The sequence below is a fragment of the Falco punctatus genome, assembly GCF_963210335.1.
Source record: "Falco punctatus genome assembly, chromosome: 2".
NCBI lineage: Eukaryota > Metazoa > Chordata > Aves > Falconiformes > Falconidae > Falco > Falco punctatus.
Genome location: NC_137581.1, coordinates 106,020,336 through 106,045,268, shown reverse-complemented (window position 1 = coordinate 106,045,268; position 24,933 = coordinate 106,020,336). Strand labels below are relative to the sequence as shown.

The window sequence follows — 24,933 nt, the reverse complement described above, 5'->3', positions numbered from 1 at the left end:
ATAAATAACATTGCTCAACAAATCAATTATCGCAGTGAGCAGCGGAGCCTCAAACCTATTAAGTATTTGTATATTTACATACAGGCATACATACACACCTGTGTGTATACATATTTACACGTGAACAAATGCCTTGGTACATAAGTAGATTTCTATTAGTGATAGTAAACTGCAAAACATTCTGGAAAAACAGAATGCTTATTTGTGATTGCTCCAACACAACTTCCACTTAGTGGTGCTTTTAATAAGTCACTAAGGATGGCCCTGGAGTTTCCAGCTCCCAAATAGTCTTTTGTTTCCTCTTTGAATTTGCATTAGCATCCCTATTTACTATTTTTCCTTTCCACATTAAGTCTCAAATGTGTGAGTAGGATGATGATGACCTCAGATGAGAAAGATCTATGTGTGACTACAGTTATTGGATCCTGTCCCTTAGTTTATAAAATGAAAGGCCAGAAGGAATAAAGTGAGAGATTAGTAAAGCCTCTATAGTTTGTAATCTATCAGTTTTGCTGGTAGAAGTTGCTGATCATTTGACATCACTAACTTACTTTTCTTAATGTCCCTGCTCTCCCAGATCTACTAGCGCACAAACTTGCATGAGGACTTCCTACCAATTTTCTATCAAAACATGCTTACTTAGCAAACACTGTTAAGTGCTAGGCCGTGTTGTATTAAACAGATTACAGGGCATTCTATGTCAGCAAATTTCAGGACACAGTTCATCTGGCAGAGGGAGAAGAGCCCAGCAGAAGGTGCAGGAAGGGTACAGCTGCATGGACTGTTCCCACACAGATACATTCAGAGAAGAAATCTTGATACTTATCTTCATAGTAGTTTCCAAAGTGTTATATACATATGTATCTACCTACATATCTGCCTATATATTTTCTAAAGAATCGCTATTTTGGAAGGAATGAAACATTCAAAGACCTAAAACATAGATGCATGCATGAGCAAGCAGTTCTAATAAAGCAGTTATGGGGAAGTTAAGTCTTGAAAACTGTTGAAAAAACCTGGAATTGTTACAGGAACTCCCAAAAGTGCACATGCAAATTGACAGCAAAAGCCATGAAAGGAAAAACACAGGACAGTGACAGATCCATGAGTGGTATAAGCACAAATCACAAATGGTCAGTTACTGTGCAAACTCACTGAAGTAACACGTGAGGCAGATGAGGATGGTTTTAGGGTCAACAGAGCCAAACCCCAAGCATTCAGCAGATGTAAACATACCACATATGGTAAAACTTTGGCATATGGGATTTGGACTGAAAAGAGCAAGGATGCAAACAATGTTAGCAAATATACAAAAAGGACCTCAAGCAGACCCAAGAGCAAGGGGGAAGGAATCCACACCAGGAACATTACTGCCCTTCCAGCCTGGGCTACTAAAAACTCCCAGCTCCCTTCCCTCTTCCACTGGCACCTCCACCACCTCCCAATTTCTTCTTGAGGATGATTAACAACATTGAACTTAGGACTCAGGGGAGCACTGAGATAGCATACCAGAGGAAGGGAAAGATAGGAGAAAATGTGTGTGTTAGCAGTTTTAACTGTATCATTGGAAATATATTGTAGTAGTGGTATACTTTGGACTATACACGTTAGTAGACTTATAACTAGACTAATAATATTATGGCTGCAATTAGACTATCAAGAAATACTTTGCTCCTATATTCATAGCTGCATTTCTTTAGCGCACATAAATTGCATGAAGCTCCTGGTCTGGTACCCTGCCCCAAAGAATTTGTATGTGATAATTTGTATGTGTATGCATTTTGTATACGACAACTCTACTTGCATCTAGTGCTACAAAGCACCTATTGTACCATTCAGCTGTCTGTCTGGCTTTTGGCAGGTGTGCACTCAGTGAATTTGTGAGACCAAGGAGTTGGTCTGCTTCATATCCTGTCGTCAGAAGACTTCCAGTGATAGTGGAAAGAAAGTCTGTCAACCAACATTGCTCAGTATATCAGTAACCAAAGCATGAGAGTAGAACTCCCCAGCCTCATCTACCTGCCTAAATCTGTGAAAACTTCAGCTTGTGACTCAGCTGGCTGATGGAGACTCAGCTTTTGTTTTGACCAACTAATTAAAGTCTTAGTCTTAGAGCTTTTTTACAGACTTCAGATCACTGCTTTCTCAAATGGTCAGAAATGTTGGAGGGTGGCTAACTACCACTGAATGGACCCTAGCTGTCAAGCCCCAGCTACAGCTAAGGCAGCTTTACTAAGTTATACCAGCTGAACAGCAAGTCTTGTGTTTCTTCATATTGTAATGGCAACAAAAAATAGTTTCTCATTTATGAGAGATACTGACCTGATGAAGTTAAAGGCATCATTGTAGGAGGATTTTCAGTAGCTTCTGGAAGAAAGCAAGCTCATTACAAACTTTTATATAACACAGCATCTAGTTTTATAGGACTTAGAGAAAGAAAGCTTAAAAAAATCCCCAAAAACCAACAGCTGTGACTATTTCTCTTTGAATCACTAGCAGCATCCTGCTTCCCTCCTTTTGACCATCTCACCCTGTTCCCGGCCTTTTCTCAAACTCTATGATCTTCCTAAGGAGGAAAGGTCTACATTAATCCCTTTCAATCCTCAGTCCCTATTCACTGTATTACATATAAAATGTCTTCATCTGGGGAATCTGTCTTGACACTTTATATACTATGAAGATTTTCAGAGCACCTGTGTCTTATAGAATAATATTTAACTCAGATAAATGAGTTAAAATTAACTTGGGATAATTTGCAAGAAATTAAGTTACTTTTAATTACTGTGAAAACTGTGATTTCAAGCAAGTTACACCTGTGCTCTAGTTCCCTCCCTCTCTGAAATAGGAATAAGACTTCTCTTGCAGAACAAAATGAAATATAGGATGCAAAAGTGCTATATATGATTATGATTGTTAATTAGTTGACAGTTCTTATTTTATTGAAGCCCTCCTGATGAATGGACAGATGATATGAAATGCTTCATGTGAAAAGAGGCATTTTAATGATCCACAACAAGAAAAGTTTGACTACTTCGAAATTTGTCAATAGATATGCAACCATTTAAAAAGCTCTTCATAATTTTCTGTGGTGGCATTTTTGATGTATAATGAGCAATCACTTTCCACAGTGATGTGCAGTTGTTTAGAACAACTTATTATATGAGTTGCAAGTAGTGAAGAGAAATTAAGATGTCAAGACTCTGAATTTAGCCTTTGTATATCTAAAGTTCTTACTCAGTAAAAAATGCACTTTTTAGGATGGAGTAAGAGACATTGCACACCAGATGTCCCACTCCTCTTAAAGCAACCAGTTACTACTTAATAGTATCTCCAGCAGGTCTTCTAATGTCAGCTAATCAACTTCCGCTTCAAAGGATTGAAAATGCTTTTTATCCTCATCCTCAGTAAAGGTCTGTTTTGAAGGTTATTGAGGTAAAAAGAGGATTCCCATTGATCTTGTTGGGCTTCCACTTGGGCTTTAATAAATTTTCTACTAGTTACATAAAATCACCATATTTGTATATTTGCAGAATTTAAAACTACCTGGTCTTTAAAGCCACATTCCTTTTTTTCCATTTACACTTTACCTAAGCTTTAGATGAATATGAATTCTGCTCCTTGGGTGCACTTTTCCAGAAGCTACACTCTATTCAGTTTGTTGTTCTTGATGACATCTTTTCAATAAACGAGTCTTCACTCACTGTGCAGCTAAGCCCTTTTCCTTATTCTTTAGCAAAACAGAATGATAATTGCATTTACTTATGAAACAACACAGTTGGGGCTTAATTGCTTTAGTTTGAGGGATAACAAAATTGCAAATGTTATGCTACATAAAAGATGAAATTGAGTGGTTTTCACTAGTAAATCACTACTTTGTCCTTTACTCACTCGTTAGTGAACATGCACAATGCTGACTCATACTTTCTAGTTGACAAGGTTGTAAAAGCTTCCTTCAGCTGCTACTGAAAAGTTCTGTAATGGGGAAGGAGGGCACCCATGAGTGTAAGTAGCAATGCCTTTGCTGTTTGGGAGCCAAAGTTTTCACTAACATTACCTGTAGTTCTCAATGACTTATATAGAGGAAAAATGTTTACTAGCATTACCTGTGACTTGTATGCTGTTCACATCAATTTTCAAAGTCTGGGTAAGATTAGTTTTATTTGTGTTGATACCCCAAACCAGCTCATTTTTTACTTTCTCAACTGTTACCATCCACGTAAAATAAAGGGTGAAGATCACAACAACACTAGCAACACAAAACAGAGAAGGTAATTGGTTATGCAAGCTAATGAAGTAAATCTGCTGCATGACTTATCCAGACAATATTTCATTCCAATACAGGTTCCATTTGCAAGGTCAGAGTATCTTTAAGTGTTGACCGGCAAAGATGACACATAAAGAAACACCTCTTGATTATCAGGTAGGTTTGAACCTTGAAGAAACAGAGCTTTTTTTCTTTATCTACTCTTATTTTCATGGTGGAAAAAAAACAAAACAGCATTCATATCAATTGCTGCAATGGAGCTGAATTTGAATAAACTAAAGGAGAAGTGGGTTTATTGTTATTCAACAGGTCTTTTAGTTTAAGCTGTAAAATATTGACAGTGAATCTTCAAGTGTTATGGAAGTTACATAATATGTTCATGTTACAAAAGTATGATACCAAGTGATCACTTCTATAAAGCAAAAATCATCTGTGGATTCTGCATCTCTGAGGATGTCATAAGGAAACAGTAATGGCTGAAAGCACAGATATTTTGAAATCAGTGATTAAACTACATTTGAATTCTATGGAGCATGAATTTTATCCAGTTTTCTGTTTACTGTCTCCCATCCTTTCTAGATACTATTATTAAGTTTTATATTTGTAGCTAGATTAAGGTAGTGTCAAAATATGGTGCTTTCTAAAGATTACTTAAATTTAGGTGCAAACTTTTTTATTCTTATGCACTTGTATGACCCAATTGCAACTGACTCAATAGTGCTTTTTGATAGGGTTGATTAATTCCACCATTTTTCTGTGCATAGTTTGCATTTTGCCATATACGGAAAAACTCCTCTTTAATTTCTTACATGTTTCTGATAACCTCTAAGCCATGCTGAGCAAACAAAACCTTTTACTGCTATTCTTGTGACTCAGCAGAGTTTCAAGGGTGAAGTAAAAAGGAGATTGCCCAAAGAGGTAAACACTTTTTACACTAAAAGACAAAGTTTCTGAGACAAAGTAATATTTCAAGTATTATTTCAAAGCAGAAATGAAGACAGATCCTTACTGATGTATTAAAAGCCAGATCCAACATCAAATTTTCTGTGATTTCTGTAGTATTTATATCAAGATACAGGGATGGAATTGGTTTTACCAAGTACAGATATTTATGTTGCAGATATCTAGATTTCCTATGGAAACAAATAAGCTGTTCTTTGGCATAACTGACCTCCTAGGAAAGGCACCTAAATTGACCAGATGAGAAAACTCAAACCCCATCACTTATAAAAAGTGTCTTGAGCAACTAGCTCAGAGATGTCTCCATTACTGATGCCTAAATTTTGATGAGAATAGCCCCATTGTATGCACAGAAATCAGATTGTGCTGACTGGATCTGCCTTCGCAAAGACAAAACCCTAGAACTGACCTACTCCTGCCACTGTACACTCCATTCCCTTGATGTTGTGAAATCCTTCACAAAGTGATCATACTTCAACTTTGCAGCCAATTAGGCTTATGCCTTCACTGTTCCAGTCAAAAGATTGCTCTAATCCAAATTGGCATTCCATTTTTGACTTACATGATTTTAGAGTTGGCTAATATCCATTTTTCTTTTGTAAGCATGGTCATTCAAATTAACTGTCTTGTCTGGATATTTATCCACTGTATATATTTAAGAAAACATTTGTATCATCAGAACAGCTGGTGTCACAGAATCACAGAACTGCATCATCTGTTGTCATGTAGTATGTACTTTCATTTTGTGGTCTCACCTATAAGACAACTAATTATATCATTTATTTCTCGAGGTCTTCCAGTTTTTCTAGTCTTAATCTTTTGTCCTCTGTTTTGTTCTTGCCTATCATAGTGTGTCATCGGACCTTTATTTATCTAAAACTTAAGTTACGAATGATAATGTGACATCTGGCCCCCAGCTTAAACAGCTTTCCACAAGCAAGCTCAGCACAAACTGATATCCCTTCTTACTAGCTTATTTCCTACCTACTTCACTGTCATCACCTTTCCCATTTTTCTTTCTAAATTGGCAGTCCCAGAAAGAATTGCTTCTTTTTTATTTCTTCTAATCCTAAAGCATGTTTTTGAAGTAAAGATATGTATTTTTTCATCTATTCAGTGTCCACTGAAGAACTTTCTAAATTAATAACATCATTGTCTTTTGTCCTTATTTTAAGTAAACTTTGTCTTATGTAATTACCCAGTCTCTGGTTTCTTGAATCTTTCATGGCCATCTTCAGGTTTCCTGTAGATAAAAACCCCAACAATAAAACGAAATACAACACAAAAAAATGTGATTCCCCTTGAGTTTATAATGTTGTGGATAGGATGGAAGTGTGTTCTGAAACTGTTTAGTAATGGGAGACAGTATTACAAGTGTTTTGCTGAATCAGGACCTTATTGCACATGAAATTAACACTACAGACCTCACTGCATATATGGAACTTTTTTGCCAGTGGGCCTTTAGTAGGACAACCAACATAACTGGATATTGAAAAACGAGGTTAAACAAACTTTAATAAATTAAGCAGGTCTTACTGTATCTACTTTATGGACTCCTTAGGACACACAGGGTACAGCTTTACCTGGTGTCAAATGACAGCCTCACTTGCTAACAACTGAAGGAGTATGAGTTAAGAAGATCCATGTCCATAGGGACATATGAGTATATTTCCATTCACCTTAGCTTATACCAGCAGATCTCTAACCTGAACTTTCTTCTAGATGGCAAGGGCCAGCAACCCTAAAAATGTAAAAATGTAGATGTTTTGTGAGTTGGTCTTAGGGCTCAGCCTTACTAGTTTGGTGAAGGCATGGACATACAGGAGTCTGAGAAGGAAGTCTGCCCAAGGGGAAACACATTATTGCCAAACTTCCCACAGTAGCACTTGGAAGACATGAAAAGTATAATATAGGAAGTTCCAAAGAGTCTCTTGAAAAACAAGGTGTTGGTAAGCACTCCTGAGAGAAATGGCTAAGTGAGGACTTCTGATGTTTGCAAAAATTAATTAAACTGTACCTACTTGAACTGGGAAATTTCACATCTCTGAAATTCGTTTTTCAGATCACTTGCTTGAAAGACATTTTGTATCTATATGGAAGAGGAAAATCTTGAACCAATACACACTGCATTCATAGTTTTAATAATAAATATTTTTTCATTCCCAAATCTAGACTACACAAGCAAACGTTTTCTTTGATGCTTCACTGATTTTCACAAATAAGGAATATACTGAATTCTGAAGTCAGGACCTGAAATATCTCATTTTGGAGAGAGGAAAAAGACATCAACAGCAGGTCATGTTAGGGAATTCATATACTTACCAAATACTCTTTAATTAACTGGGGACCAACAGGTTCTTACCAATTGTTCAACGTCAAAGGCAAGGACTTTGAAATCAGCTGATGATCTGTTTTGCAAAGCAGGAATGAATGATGTCCCAGAGAGTATTTTAAATGTTCCTATGTAGCCATGAGCATTCCCATCTGCTTTAACTAGATAATTAAAAATAAAATTAAGTGTTCTGAATTATATAGAAATAAATGAAAAACTTTACATTAGATTTTATTCCACACAGATCATCAATACAACAAGTTTTAGCTTTCTGGTTTGCTTTGTAATCAGAGATATTTTGCCTAGTTCCGGTTTTAAAAAAGTGATAGATGTTTTTCAATGTTCACAATAGTTACAACTGCAAACAAATTTATATGAATACTACTTGTCTTTGCGTTCTCCTTACTTTTATTTCTGTTTTAAATCCTATTTTCCAGCAGTGCTGTGAATGTATAAAAAGGGGAGGTATGTCCAGTTATGTCTAACACAAGGAGCAAAGATACAAGGGAAGAATAATAGTGAATTAGTTTTTTGTGTGTTCTGGATTAAAAATATTAAAAATTACTTTTTCACACTTTCTGTATTGAATGCTGTGCACTTTTTATATAAATGTATGCTGCTTTTGATGACAACACTGGAAACACTAGTGTCAGACCAGTTAAACTAATTTTGACCTGACCTTTCTTATCAATACATGCATGAAATGTTGGGAGGTTTTATGAGGACACTAGGTGACTGGTCCTTACTGCAAATTTAACCTTGATTTTTAATACGTTACATCATATGAGGTATGCATAAAGCAATTCATTATACATTTTAAACATTTCCTTACTGTGTAACACACTGGAAATTTTCAGATAAGACCCAAATTAATGTGGCTGATTGACAGAAAGTGACTTTTGCTTACCAGTTACATTACCAGTGGTATTTTTAGGTTGCGTGTGAAGGCATTAACATCCAAAACAAATTTTAAGACAAAAGCAGATAACTAATAAAATACTGCAAAAAACAGCTTGTGATGGAAGGCACAGCCTAGGGACACCAATTTGCTACTATCAAGTAGTAACAGCAGACTACTTTGAGGTTCTTTGAAATTCATTTATCCTTACAGCAATTGCAAATCTATTTAAACAAATGTTTCTAAATAGCAAAGTTTTTTTTTGTTATATATGTCAAATATAATTTTTATAATGTTTTATAAATATTATTTGTACATGATTAAATTCTTGCCTATTTATCATCTAAACCCTAAGTCATTAATTTAAAGCCTGTCTCTAGATGCAATAATAAACCACCATTATTTAAGCTCATTTTATTTTAAAAGAATATGATAGTATTCTGGTAAGAAGGGAAGAAAGTCAGTAGGGAGAACAAATTTTAAAATCTGGAATGAAAAACACTACCAACTAAAGGTATAAACATGAATATTCTGACAAAACAGGATTATTTTCAAATATGGCTTACAGCTAGTTTAGTCTTCATGTGCTTCTGTATGAAATAGTATGGAATTCTGGTTAATGAAGGCACCAAAAACTTCAGTGTATCAGAATTACTTTTTCAGCTACAAAATTCACTGTAATGAAAAAATACATTTTTTGAACTTTTGCCTAGCCTGTTTCCTTCTCCTCATTTCAAAACATATTTTTGCTATTAGCTGTGACAGCTCCATAGACTTAAATATTTTTTCTTTCAATTCAAAATCTAGATCACAGGAGGGTTGAAGTTGGAAGAGAACTCTGGAGGTCATTTTTTCCAACCCCTCTGCTCAAGCAGCCACCAACAGCCAGTTAGCAAGGACCACGTCAGACAACTTTTGTATATCTCATCAACAATCTCATCAACAATTCTACACTGGGCTCTCACCAGTAGCTCACCAGAACTGGACACATTACTCCAGGTGTGGCCTTACCAGGGCACAGTTAACTTATATCCAGAGGATCTTTAAACCAAGACTCTAGTTCCATTGTCATCCTATGTCAATTTTTTATTTTAGTTTACTTTGAGCATTGGTAGCTTGATTCTATCACATTCTCAGCACTGGCTAAATACTAAAAATTTTACCTTAACTTTACATGGGGCTGGAGCAGACTGTTATAAATGAGTGGCTTAGGTTAAGTGGCTAAACCACTTGTTTGTGACACTGTCTAGTGCAGGATCTCTCTTACACCAATAAATGACTTAATTTTTTTATTTTAATAATGAAAAGATTCCAAGAGATGTAGAACACCTAAAGCTCCCCACAGACTTCAGTGGATTATCAATGTCTTTCTGAGAAAAACTTGATACCTGGAAAAAAAAGCAAAAATTCACAATTTCTTATATTACTTTCTCTAGTTTATGAATTCCAGGGACCTCTCCTAATGTCTAAACCATGTAAATTCTTTTCTGTGGCTTCAGGACATGTTTCAAGTACTTGTATTTTTGCCTATTTTGTTCACATCGATTTCCGGCAGAGGAGGAAATCATACTCCCCCACCCCTATACCCCCCAGCATTAAAATAATAGCATGAAATAGGAAACATAATTCCAATGACAATAATACTGGTTTCAAAGTATCAACATCTGCTAAAGAACTCCTGAAAAGGTTAAAGAGTGGTTACTTACCTCGTTCTAACTCCTGGATTGATAACCATGAAAGTACAATCAGTCCAACACAAACACACACAAAAAGTGCAAGCAGAGAAGCAAACAAAATTTCATAGTAACTAAGAAGAACATATTTCTTATCAGATGATTTTTGCAGCTTCATTTCTGTCTTGAGAGCTTGTATGATTAAGGACTGACAACAGACACAACCTGAAAAGGAGGGTAATAATCTACATGAACAGATATTTATAGGAGATGCTCGTAAATTAATTACACCATAAAACTACACTGACATAGCTTTTACAACATTCCTGAACACTCATATTCATGCACAAGATATGCAAATATGAAGAAAAGAAATGTCTTCAGAAAGGAAACATTTAAGATTGTGTCTGTCATGAAGAATAAGCAAAAACACAGAATTGTAAGGTTGGTCACTGGATTTGCACTATTTCTTGTCTTTTGATGTTTGAAAGTTAGTTTTAATATAAAATATTGCTGTCAGATTTACTGCTTATTCATTATTTTTGGTAATTCTTCACAAGTGCAGTTACGAGGACAACAGTGAAAGCCATATCTTTCATCAGTCTGCTTAAAAAGTTTCTTTAAAAGTAATTTTATATATACAGGAACTGCTGGCAAATGAGTTGTTTAGTACTGTGCCACAGTTCATCAATGTGTTCAGCACTGAACGGTAATTGAGCAGTACAAATTTAATCTGTGTAAGACGTAGTTCTTTGACCATATATCTGGAGAACGAACCAGAGAAAACATGAAATGTATGCTTGTATTGTATTTTCTTGCCAGACATAAATGTGCCATGGAATACAAGCCCCTGATAAAGTTAAAGCATTGTGGATGGCCAGTGCTGCATCCTTAAATAAAAACAAGACTAAATTAAACAATGTACCATCCAGCCCAAAACTTTTTGTTACAAATTTAATCTGTCAACTCTTTTTAGTAAATCAGCTCCAAAAGAGTAAAGTAATACTGATTTTATGTTTCATGTCCTGTGAGCTACTGGTTTTGACTCTGGATCAGAGACCCTAAATCCAGATTTATGGTATGACATTCCTCAGCACTCCTTATGGAGTAGGCGAATCTGAGCAAACCAGCCATATTCTTGCCTGTAAAAGGAAAGGGAAAATAGTCTGAGTCAATCTTTGGAAGACAGGGGCTGTAGCTACCTATAAATCGACAGAAATTGAGATAATAAAAATTGGAAGAGATTAGAATAGCTCAAAATAAGACTCTTGGATGATATAACAGTTGTCTGCCCAGTCTTTGAGAACGGGGATATTTGAAAGTATCTGCAACACACCTGCCCAGATTGAAAGCACTCTAAATCACAGTCAAAATCTTGGCCTGACAGTAGGATTCTTGTTTTAGTGTATTACCATAACAGAATGAAAGAAATTCAGTAATATTTCACATTACTAACAATAAATAATTACCTTAAAACAATAAAAAAAAATCAGAGCAGCTTAATCATACTGCCTTTATAGAGCAAGAGTAAACTCAGTCTGTATCCTGCAAATGTATGAGATCTTTTAGTCATCATGCTAGATGCTAGAATTAGAGTAAGAATTGCTTTTGTATATATTGTGTATGACATACACACATACATGAATGCGTGTTTTTATATATATACAATTATGTGCATATAAGAGCAGATTAAATTTGTACTGGTGAACACTTTGCTTGGCTATTTTATGGCACAGTAGTAGCTCTCTATTTGTGATTATTCAGCAATAAAACAAGGGCGTTAAGTGTCTATATTTTTCTGAATACTCACTCTATTAAAGAAATTCAGAATACGTCCAAATACCTCACTTTGCTCAGTTATGCCTGTTAAGTTATTCCATGTCTGGCAGAATTACATAAATACATGATAGACAGGACGTGAGTGTGGCATGTTTGTCAGGGGGCTGGGGGCAGCCCCTGTGGGGAGCGGCCGGGGCTGCCCTGTGCCAGGCACAGCCGGTTCCAGCTGGCTCCAACGGCCCCAGCGCAGGGCATGGCCGGGCCCCGCAGCCGCCATGGCCGCCATGGCCGTGGGGAAACCTGCGTGAGGGAGGGCAGCGCTGCCGGCGCTGAGGGGGAATGGGTCAGGAACAGCCCGGCCGGCCCAAGGGGAGAGGGCAGGGAATGGAGGTGCCCCAGGTGCCTGAGCAGGCATTTCCCTGTAGCCTGTAGAGATGAACATGGTGGAGCAGATACCCACACTGCGGCCTGTGGAGGACCCCACACTGGAGCAGGTGAATATTTTGTGAAGTAACTGCAGCCCGTGGAAAGCCCAGGCTGGAGCCAGTTTATTGAAGGACTGCAACCCATGGGAAGAATCCGCACTGGACCAAGGGAGGAATGTGAGGAGGAAGGAGCAGCAGAGAGGAGCTGTTATGGACTGATCACAACCCCGCAGTCCCTATCCTCCAGTGCCACTTGGGGATGGCAATAAATTAATTACTTTTCCCCAAGCCGAGTCTGTTTTGCCTATAAGGGTAATCGGCGAGTGACCTCCCTGTCTTTATCTTTCTTTTCCTGTTTTCTCCCCCTGTCTTGTTGATGGGTGGGAGTGAGGGAGTGGCCCGCTGGGCACCTGGCAGCCAGACAAAGTTAACCCACTGCAGTCGTCCGTGCTGCATGGAACAATACAAGTTTATACCTGTCTTAATCCTAATCAGATATTTTCTATCACAAATCTAAAGGAGCTTTTTGCAGATGGACTTCGGATTTCTCTGTCATATTTTGCATAATTTAAGTATTTGTAACATTGCCATTGTACATCACTAGTAAAAGACATACACTACTAGCCACTGCATTTTAAATTCTGAATTTGTGCTCTAATGATGAAGTGATTAACTGGAGAAGTAAAAGTTGTGGACATTCTCAGTTCAATTCTTTTACTACCACCTTGCATGTGATAGTCAAGTTGTATATGTGCTTATATATGTTGATTACAGTCTGGGTGAGGATGTAACTTCACATTGGTAGTCTTTGATTGCATTTGTGACTCCTACAAATGAACTCATTTGCTAAATAATTCTAGCTGGAAACAAGGTCATAGTAGCAGTAATTAATAGGCAAGCCCTGGACACTGAGCTGAGAGTAATTAAGAATGAACTCTTTCATTAATTTGTAACATGTTATAACCTGCACTACTATGAGCTGGTTAAAAAGGAATAAAGAACCCATGTTTTCACATACTTATTTGTAAATCTTCAAAATGAGGGGGCCAGAGTTCAACACTGTGCCTATGCTAGTTTACCATTAATCATGAATCACAGAAGCAGAGCAGTTTCTGCTGGAAGAGACCTATGAATGTCATGTGGTCCATGCTCCTCCTCAAGCCACAGCTAACTGAAGTTAGATCAGGCTGTTCAGGGCCATGTCCAGGCAGGATCTGAATATCTCTAAGCTAAAAGACCCCACAACAACTCTGGAAAAAACACCTGTACCTATCTGCATCCTTATGTCTTACTGGAATTTAAGTTCCTTCAATTTCTGCTCATTCACTATGCAGTTCTCAAAAGAGTCTGGCTCTATACTCTCTGCAAACATCCCTTAGGTAGCCGAAGGCAGCAATCAGACACACCTACCAGCTTGTCACCCCCCAGCCAGTACTTGTACATGGGCTTATTCCATCCCAGATTCAGTACTTTGCACTTGTTGAACTTTGTTGAACTTTATGAGGTTTCTGTCAGGCCATTTCTGTCTTTTACTGACAAGTACTGCCTGTAGCTGGACTTTCCTCTAGCTATTCACTTCCTTCTACTCTTTTGTTCTTCAGTATTTTACTTGTCTTCCTGTTCGTTCCCCTTCTGCATTATTAGCTGTCTAGTTCTTTCTTTTCATTATCATTCTAAAGTTAATTTTTCACTTTCATTTCCTCTGTAGACTGATAGGACTCTTGAAAGTCAGATTTGGTTGGTTTGCTACATGGCTAAACTGATGAAACTGTGCAATCCATTCAGGAAAAGAATGAGCATTAACCAATGTTACTACCAAATTAGAGAGGATTTCCATCTACTGTAAGTTGTGAGTATTCACAGGTAACGAACAACCTGCAGCACAGAAATTATTCACTGAAGAAAATAATATAAAATTAAAAATAATAAACCAGATTATCCATTCTATTGGCAAACACTTTGCAAATAGGAAACTAATGAAACTACTTGAATGTCATTTTCTAAGTTCTAGTTTTATACCACTTGAGAACTGTAGGATAAAAAATATAAATGATATAACTTAAATGATACGAAGGCAAATACTCTATTAATGTATTCAGAAGCAGAAAAACATGGCAACTTAAGTATTGAAAACTGATAATTTTTTGGAATTATTACTATCATCATACTGTGAAAAATGAGATTAGGTCATTTTTAAAGAAATAGGTCATTGCCATGGTAGAAGCCTAACAGATTCACAATTTAGTTTGTTTACGTTATATCCACATCTGCAGCCCCACAGGTTTTATAGCCTTATTGGGCTGCTTTTGGTTTCTTGTTCAGTCTCCAGCACAGGGTGAAAATACTGCTGAGACAGAAAGGAGGGGGTGTTGTGTTCAGATAATTCCTTAATACCCAGTCTATCACAAACATACCTAAAGCCTGACATTCCATTAATAGCTAGCTAGCTATGGGAAAATGTTTTGGTTACCCTCAGAGACTTGCCCTCCCCTAACAAAATGAATATAGAATTAAAAAAATAATAAACCAGATTATCCATTCTATTGGCAAACACTTTGCAAATAGGAAACTAATGAAACTACTTAAATGTTATTTTCATCAGCTTTCTTATGGTAGCTGTTTTCAGATGTCTATGGTTTGTCCCTTTTGCTATGCAGACTTCCATAGAGAGATGCAGAAAAGCAAATCAATGGATCTGCAGTGAAAGTGCAGAAACAGACTATAGGCTTATTTTTACTATTACATCATATAGAGAAGTTTAAAAGGGATCTCACATGGAAGCACAGCTTCTCAGTAAAGCCATATTTAAAAAATCCAAAACCTGCATATTGATTACCGTTAAGTCTTCCAACTGCATGTACTGAGGATGAGGAAGGTATGTGGCAGTGGTCAGCCAGCTGTCAAACTTTGTATGAAAAGAAAAACATGGACCTTATTTACTAAATATGTTATCAGAACTTCTAGTAGTTAAAATATTTAATTATTTGTATAATTCATCATTTATTATTATTAGAACACAAAAATGGTGAAAAAAATTGGAAAGAGCTGTATTTTAGTCAAGTGAAAAGTATGAAGGAAAAATGCCTCCATTTTCCCTGCAAAATCATACATAGTTTGGGCTATTAAAAAAATCAACCAACTATCCAACCAACCCCCTCCAAAACCAACCCAAAAAATGAACCTGGTTTCTGGGTCATGTAATAAGTATAACTGCTCAGAGGCCTAGGTAATTCAGGTCTCCATTAGGTTAAGGTATGTCAAAGGTGGGAAGATAGAGAAGGGAACTGGACACTGACCTCTGCCTTCAGTCCTGAAGCATTCCCCAAATTGGAGCTCTAGGTATATGTTAAAGTAACAAGTGTTATAAGGAGGTGCTCTGGTAGATCTTACCACATGGGAGGATTTACTGGTAGTGGGAAGATATGCTCATGGGGTCATCTGAAAAGGGTGTTTATTCTAAGACACTACACAAGAACTTTCACACACACACCTGACAAGAAATAAGTTTACTAGGGGTGATCACTAAACAGATGGGATGTGTAATGTGCAAAATAATACGGTAATGGGTAACTGAATGCAATTAAGGAACTGATACATCTAGTTTATATGGAGGATCATACTGAAACTCTGACAAAGGGTTCTGAGGAGTTTTAGATTCCCATCACATGAGCTAATACCTATGCTGTTTTGAGCATTCACAATTTAATTAAATTCTGACTTCCAATAAGCCTATAACAAAAAAGGAAATAAAAAAGCATAAAATCCCCATGGATCCTACACAACCCTTGAAAAGCATTCAGAAATATGGATTAAAATTAACTATTCAATTAAATGATCCAAATGGATTTCTGGGAACTCAGTCTCCATGTTAATTGATCTATCTGGAAAGTAATTAGAACCCACTGCTGTCATTAGCAGTTTTAATTCTTCAGACCAGCTTGGTGAAAGCAGAAAATTTACATAAAGCAAAAGTGGAATATATTACCTTCCCCACAATTTGGAGGAAGATTTTCTTTTAAAAAGGTGAACAACAACAAAACCCCACCAAAAAACCCCCAACAACCCCAAACAAAAAAACCAACAACCCAGCACCAACAATATCATAATTTCCTTTCTTTAAGCACGTCCAGAAAAATTTCACAGGAAAGCACTGAGATTCTTTTCCACACCGTTGTCTGACTGGGTAGCTGCAGCTCAACATTCACTCACTTTTCCAACAATTCCCAGCACAGAATCCAAGAATCCTATTTTGTCAGAATCAGAGAGATGTGTTTCCTAATAGGTTATAATAAAAAGTGGTACAGATCAGGAGTATCCAGAAAGGAAATCTGTGATGAATCCAGTTTGCTTCAGCAGAAAGGATCACATTGCTCGCAGGTAACACTGGGAGTAAAGGAAGATTTTTCAGCTAAATTTAGAGATCTAAACATGAAGGGAAGAATTTTCTGCTGGAGGCAGTCAATCCTTCTTCATTGACTAAAGAAACATCATAAATAAATACTTAAACATAAATGTCTACTTAGGTGGTTAAAATCGTGAACTGAGTATAACATGATACCTTCCATTCAGAAACAATTTTACTCAGTCATATTGAATTAGTTAGCTGGCTTTGCACCCCTAGATGCATGTGCTTCCTTACTTTCCCCCTTATTACTCGAAGAAAAAAGGTGGGGATTGTGGGAACAAAGTGAAGATAACCACAATCAATAAATGAAACACCAGTTTGTGGAGGCTGATGACAGAAGAAAGCAGAAAATAGCTTGCAACTATTTGAGTAATGAAAAGAGCATGTCAATGCAAAGTTCTCTGTGACAAGCAAATAAGACAAGGCAGGAACAGATATGGCACACATGGGAAAGAATCAGAGTCTTAACTGATAACACTGAATGGCAAAATAAGCAGGTAAAAGACAAAGGTCAAGAGGAAGTAGCAGCCTTATTGCTGCTGTGATTGAATTAATGTAAAAATCAATGTGGAGTGGTAGCTGAAACAGCAGTAGATTTAGCACAATGTGATAGTTTCTATGAATAAAAGCAATTACAGCAGCTTTACTGTGCATACAGATTTGTGCCTTACAATGTGGAAGCACTGAAAATTAAAATGGCAGGGGAATGGTTCTCCTCTGCCTTCCTTAGCTTTTACTCAAAATGACAGAATAAATGCAAAATACTTTTTCTGGTTTTTTTTTTTCAGTAGGTATTTGTTTGTAAAGAAGCTTTGGAATAAAAACTTCTTAATTGTTTGCCACAAAAGGGCCACAAAACACAGAAAAGAAAAAGATCTGAAACAAACACTTAGCTATGGGCTAGTCTAACCTTTTCCCACCTTATGTACACCATTTCATGATATCTATAACCTCTGAAAAACATGTGGAGAAATACTGCTTTAAAACTTCAAGAACCGTCATTAAAATGCATGCTTATCTTCTTGTGTAGTCTCTGGCAATCTTTCCCAAGATTGTCCAAGCTAGTTACCAAACTGTTATTCTTGATATGTGTTCAAAAATGTGTGCCTCAAAAATATAAAAAATGGGAAATTTCATGTTCAAATATGAATTAAAGCATTAAGAATGGTAATAGCAGCTGTTTGTCTGAAATTTAAGTGCTTTAGAAGTCCCAGTCTCCAGGTCATCTTGTTAAATCTCTGGTTCTTTTAGGCAAATTCACATTTAAAACTGATGTCTTTTCTTGCAAACCTGGAAAACCCTAGCAGGAAGAGTGAGAAATGCCTAAGCAGCAATAATTATCTGTTTCTAACCTATATAATCAATACTACAAAGACCAAAAAAGTTTGCACATAAGCATTTGGAATGATTTGGGAAATCTGTATGGAAAATCCAATTTGGTTTTATGAAACATTGGTACTCCTGTGTAACTATATTGTGGATGTGACAGCATTCTCAACTGATAGATTCTGAAAGGGAGACCATAAGAAACAAACCCTCAAATATCTCCATTATGCCATTTTTTTTCACCTCATATGGTTTATTTGTGGTTGACCACATCAGCCAGAGCAAAGGAAAAATCAGATACACAGGCTAGATGGAGAATACTCAATTTAAAGGAGACTCTAAGAAGTAGTAAATCTGAAATCCCTGGAGTTCACTCATAAAAACAGTGCACAAAATGGGGAGAAAGCTGAGGCCAAAGAAACTGTCAAAGGGCACTGATAAGCATTTACCTGGTGCTTATTTATGCTTACATTTGACATGCTTTGACCTCTCTAAATACACATATTCCAAGGTATTTTGACAACATGACGCTTCTCGATGTTAGAAATAGTCTGCACATCCTTCCAAAACCATTTGGCCTCAGTCTTGCTCCTTTCCTTTTGAAATTTGTGGTAGAACTTTCAGCAGAAGCTGAGCCTGACTTGTGGAAGAATTACATCTGTGCAGAATCCTTAGAAAAATCCCACTTTACACTAACATAACAGTAGGACAATATGTGCTTCCTTTGGAGAAAAGACATGACAAACAAACTATTGTACTCTATCTTTCAAGGTCCCTCAAACACAGATCTAAAGTTAGATCACTAAATGGTTTGACTGCTGATTTTCTTGTCCTCTATACTTAACCCTCAAAATAATTACTGAGCAAAAGATAATTTATATTTTTAAACACATGTGAAAAGGCATCCAGGTTAGACCTTTGTGATAATCTATCTAGCTTCTTGCACCGAATTAACTTTTCACATTGGACATTTGACAAAACAATGGAGAAATAAAGAATGCACAATGCGTTTCCTATTCTTATTTTTTTTTTTCATGATAATTATTTTAACAATAGCTGACAGGTAACACAAAGATGAGAAAAATGCTCTTGGATCTTGAAAATGAGGTCAACTAAGCATGTAATTGCTTTCTCAAAGGTTCATATAATTGGAATCATCTATTTGAACATGAGTTCAAGTCTTGGTCATTGTGTTCATATTGTTCCTCATTATCCATTGTGAGTGTTACAAAAATAAGACTATCTCTTTCAAAAAAATGCTGAACGGCAAAAAGTTTTACAACTTTCTGTTGTTAAAACTGTTGATGAATTCTTTATGTTAATGTCCATTCACAATAGGAAAATACCCTTGGTATCAAATATGTATATATAACACATGAAATGCTAACAGTGATATTTGAAATTGGATAGCTTTTTTCTATGACAAGCTTTCAGCCTCAGTTTGTCTCCATTTAAAAATCAGAATTGCCACTCAAAATACAATGAAACTGGACAGCTGAGAACACAGGACTACTCTGCATGAAAGGTCTTACTTACAAGTGTAAATCAACTCTGACAGATTTGATATGCTTTGGAGGGGAAAAAAGCCACAAGCCAAAAAGAAAAACTGTTCTCTTTTAAGTCAGTCTGAAACGCGGCAAAAAGTAAAAAAACCCCACCACATAATTAGAAACTAACTAAATAGTAATGCTGCCAAAAATCAGGCCTTAAAAAATTCCCTGTAGATAAGACCAATATTTCAGATTTTCTGATTTTCCCCAACTTTGAATAAGCTACCCATTTTGAATAATTTACCTTTAAAAATGTCTTATTAAGAACTAGCCCTGCAAATGGATTTGAGATCTCTGTTCTCATTTACATATAGAAGTGATAAAAGATTACAGAAGTGTAACCTCACTCTCAATATTGTTGATAAACAAGAATGTAACACTCTCATACCGCTGTCAATACTTTAAACTATAAATGGAAAATTAAACTGTTTTCAGTAACAAAATAATAAGATCTAATTTTAAGTTAGCAGATTAGATTGAGTTCTACATACATTCTAAGGCATCATGGTTAGGATACAACTGTGTTGCAAGGTTTTGCTGTTACTACGAAGTAAAAAAAATCCATATATATTTAGAGTTATTATTGTCATGGGGACAAAAGAATTTTAGCACAGTCTGCTAGAAACTGGCCTCCAAAGCTCTGCTCTGGAGGAATAAGGACCCATAAATGTAACAAATTTTCAGACATTTATGGTGGTGTCAGGGCAATGCAGATGTAACATTCAGAATCTGTAAATGCTTAATTAGCAGAGTCCCACATATTTTATAACAAATATTAATCCTGAGTTTCTTCCCCCTCCCCCCGAAGTAACAAAGAATAACCATGATAGATGATGACTCCTAAAAGAACAGGCATGAAAAATAAAACCGGTTTATTGAAATTTCTTTGATTTTTTCCCCCTCTATTTCTTAAATAAAATATTTTTCTACACTAGCAAACATCTGACTTTCTTCAATAAGCATACAGTTTCCTTTGAGAGCACAAACTTAATTTTTTCAGTGTTTTTAAAAGGAAAGTATGTAGAGGCTGAAAAGAGCATAATCTCCCAGAACAATGGTTTTCACTGCAGTCACATGTGATCACATGAATAGTCAAATGCAAAGAAAATAGGCAATTTCTCAGAATGAAGTGGTCTAGTAAAATACCTATTAAATGGTGTAATAATATGATTACGCAAACAATAATATTTATAAAAATCAAAAATTTGAGAGATAAAGGCATGGTAGAATTATAGATAGCATTTATTGCTGTTATGTCATTTATGTTTTGACTAAGAATTACATGAAACAAAACCAAAATGGCTAGAGATATTTCTGTTGGAAAATTATTTCTAAACAATTTTCTAGAAGAGCATGAAAAACATGACACTTTTGAAACAGATGGTATAGTTAATAGCATTTACACTGCCCTTGGGAAAGTCAACAGAATACACTTGCTAATTCAAAAGTCACAGAGATGGAGACAATTCCCTTGTTAAATAAAATACAAAACCTGATTTTTCACCTCATTTGTAAGCAGTAACATACTCTGAAAAAATCAGTCCTCAGTGGAAAATAAAAATTCAGATGGTTAGGAGATACTCTGGGAAAAAGAGATTTAGATTTGCTGAGATAAAAATTAAAGGAAAAATATGATGGAAGGACATGACAAACACAGAAGAAAACTAAAATCCAGGTAACCCTCCTGCAAACTAAGGTAAAAAGAACCCAGAAATATGAGAAAAGTTAAAAAAAGTAAAAAAAGATTCCTCATAACTGTTGAAAAACATAAAAATGCATAGACTGAGTTGTGACATAATGTGCAAAAATATTTTCTGCCAACAGGAGTAATTCATGTGTTAATTATTACAGTTTTTCTTTCTTAAAGGAACTCATTGTTTACTCTTCTCTATATTAATGTGGAATTTCAAATGTAACAGCAAAGAAATTGTTTGATAAACACAATTTTTAAAAGAAACTGTTGAAGGAAACAGTGTAAATTTGTTGTAAACTGAAGGATACAAATATTTTTTAAATTGAAATCTTAAAATGTAAGCAGGTGAGTATGTAAACAATTACTTCAGTGTTTTTGAATGTCTATTTTTGGATGAACAAAATGTGTCATTTAGAAAGAGTTGTGCATAATAATTGAGTCAGTATTTTGGATATATGTGCAGTGAGGGTGTCAATAGGCATTTAAATAAAGGGATATGGTGGAAATATTTCAATTTTCAAAATACTTTAGCAAGATTACACATGAAAAAGTATTAAAGAAAATTAGTTACCACAGAACTAGTGGATAGGTCCCTTAATGGGGACCCATAAAGTTGATTTATGTACAGAAAGCAAAGGAGAAAGCTTAATTTTCACTTTTCAGAGTAGAAAAGAGTCCCTCGAGGACTGGTGCTGGGATTTTTTTGAGCCAGCTTCTTCAGCAATGACCTAAAGAGAGGAAGAATCAGTGAAATCTCTGTTTGCTGCTAACGTTAAGCTTTGGGTAATTGTCAGATGCACTAATGACAAGGATGTCTCATACCTGAATTAACAGGTAAAAAAGGTGGAACATGACCTTCAGTGTCGATAAATGCAAGATCATACATCTACAAAAAAAAATACCTAAAATACGACCATGTGGTGCTAAAGCTGGGAGTAGCAGTTATAACTCAGGAAAAAGATCCTGGGAGAATTGTTAGCAGTTGTCTGAAATCTTCAATTTAGTGCATGGTGGCATCCAGGAGAGCAAATTAAATATTGAGGGCACCATTAGGAAGGTTAATAGGAACAATAAAGAGGACATCATTAAAATTTACTTAAAACACTACTTAAAACCCTTGGGGCACTCCCATTTTGAGTGTAGCTTCTGCTGAATGGGCAGTTTCCATTCTCTGTACCTGGAGAATAACAGAGAAGCATTAAGGAGAGTTACAAAGTAGGTCAGCTGAAGCTTTTAGATTTGGGGGTAACCAAGTTTCTACATGCTTCCTAAGTGGCATTTCCTATTGAGACACAAAGCATTCTATTAAGATTACCTGGATAGATGACCATTGATCTGGCAAAGTTGTTCATGCCTTGCGTTTTTTAAAACCCTACTTTATATATATTTTGTCGCTTTATTTTTTAAATTTTTAAATATAAGTCCAGTAATTATCCCAAGTTTACATACTTACTGAGCCTTCAACAGAATTTGGATTATCTTGTCTTGGTGAAGAATGAGAAACATGTTCACCTCTAAACTTTTGTATGGAAAGCTTAATACAACTGCTAAATGTGTCAGAGCACTACATTTGCCTGTGATGCTTCAGCGTGGTGCCAGTAATCTGGTCCCTTCTTAGCCCAGGAGTGATCTGCATATGAAAAGGTGCTCAAAATTTCCTCGACCAAATGTCACTTTCTTCAAATGAACGCCATCTCTGCAGTACAGCGGGATATGAACAAGCACATTCATGCCCAGTGACTCACACCCAGTAACAGAGGTACCATCCTTCTTTTCTTGACACCCCAACTTCCAAACAGTAGCAAGGAGTTACAAAGGTACAAGAATATTCTAAGTATTTATAGTCTTTTTTTATTGCCAAACATGGTGTTATATGGCCTGGAATATCCTTTTGGCCAAATTCTATCAGCTGACCTGGCTTTGTCCCTGCCTAATTTCTTACCCACCCCCATCCTACTCACTGGAGGGTCAGAATAGGAAGAAGAGAAAACCTTGGCACTGTGCAAGTACTGTTCAACAATAGGCAAAACACTACTGAGTTATAAACACTGTTTTAGCCACAAATACAAAACACAGAACTATACAGGCTGCTATGAAGAAAGTCAACTCCAACCCAGCTGGAAGCTGGACCCAGCACAACAGATAAAAAGAATACTTAATTTAGTGATGTAATGTATTGAGTAAATAAATAATAATGAAGTAGATATGATAAACATTACATGTAATACAATGATATAAAGCATACACATCAGTGACACTGTGGGTACTAAATATCAAGAAAAAAAGAGGAAAAAAGTTAATGGATAAAAGTCATAATTTCAACAGTTAACACTACTTAGGTAGTAGGAAATTTTAACCTCCTAAGGAGGAAACTCTTAACAAACAGCTCAATTCTGAAAAGTGTCAAGAACCCCTGCATTAACAAATTGCACGGTCAGGCCCATACTGTCATGTCATATCTTTCTTTTGTCATCTTAAGCACAGGGAATCACATAAGTTTATAGGCTGTAAATTATGAGATACTTGGCAGTTAGGCTATTTATTCTGACATTTTAACCTGTGGTGAGCTCTAATTCACCTCTTTCTGGCATCTCTAATATGTCCTGGTCATCTTTGGTCCAGTTAGTCTAACCTAATGCTATGTTGGCACAATATACCTTATACACTTAATGTTGTGGCGCTTATATGTACTAAGATACTAATTCTATTTTACAATATTTTGTATAACATAACAAGAATGGAATAACAAGTATAATGTTTGAAGAACATAGTTATTCACTGTATAAAAATGATTTAATGATAGAATTTTCTACGTTCTCCTACACTGAAGTCTACCAAGCCTGCAGGTAACAACATGGGCCCAGACCCATATCATGCTTGATATAAGTCCAGGCATTTTGTTATTTTCACAGTATTAGATATGATGTGATCTGGAAAATGAAATACGACTTCTTTTGAATTTAATTTTCCGATATGTCTTAGAGTAAATTCTAAATCAGTTCTCTAACATGCAACAAAAGGTACTATAGAAAAAATAACCAAACATTAACAACTAGCAGTAACTTCTGAAAAGCGGATGGCTGAAGTGCTTAAGATATGCTTTATTTGCCAAACGCATTAATTTCAGTGAGTGTGTCTGCCTCTTCATTTGTGGACCATGTAAGACTTGATAGAGCTATTTTGAGAAAATTTATGACTGCGTTATTTATTTCATCTTCAAAAAACTCTGAAATTAAGTGTATTTTTTAAGACCCTGATTGAAAAATACTTGTTTCTGAAGTATCTTCCCTATGCTACTTCTTTTTACTTGTCCCTAAGCTTTCTTGTTCTGTCCTTTTCTCCTTTTTGTACTCTGCTGAAGTGGAATACTATCTAGATAGAATGCTATCCTAAAACTAAATTTATAAATTTGTTTTCATGTTGTACAAAACATAACAGCATATTCTTGTATTCATAGCCTAACTCAGTTTAATTGCTTTGTCTAACTATTTACTGCTTTGTTTAGTATTTCAAGAACTTTTGTTAATTCATTTTAAATTATCTTTTTCAAAGATGCAAGTAAGAATAAATACTCTTTAAAATGACAGTAGAGGGTTGCATAATTTTAAAATTTAAGAGTGCCCAAGAC

At 36.0% G+C, this 24,933-nt stretch overlaps 1 protein-coding gene across 1 annotated transcript in view; it reads right to left on the bottom strand.

Moving 5' to 3' along the window:
* Positions 1-24,933, bottom strand: part of TMPRSS15 (transmembrane serine protease 15) — a 323,388-nt gene that overhangs the window by 47,434 nt on the left and 251,021 nt on the right. Inside the window, exons 2-7 of the mRNA XM_080377677.1 lie at positions 10,161-19,809; positions 7,587-7,717; positions 7,246-7,313; positions 6,423-6,467; positions 5,122-5,198; positions 4,095-4,310 (exon numbers count right to left, since the gene is read on the bottom strand). Of these exons, the coding sequence (XP_080233803.1) occupies positions 4,095-4,310; positions 5,122-5,198; positions 6,423-6,467; positions 7,246-7,313; positions 7,587-7,717; positions 10,161-10,305 (682 nt within the window). The 5' untranslated portion in view covers positions 10,306-19,809. The remainder of the gene's footprint in view (positions 1-4,094; positions 4,311-5,121; positions 5,199-6,422; positions 6,468-7,245; positions 7,314-7,586; positions 7,718-10,160; positions 19,810-24,933) is intronic.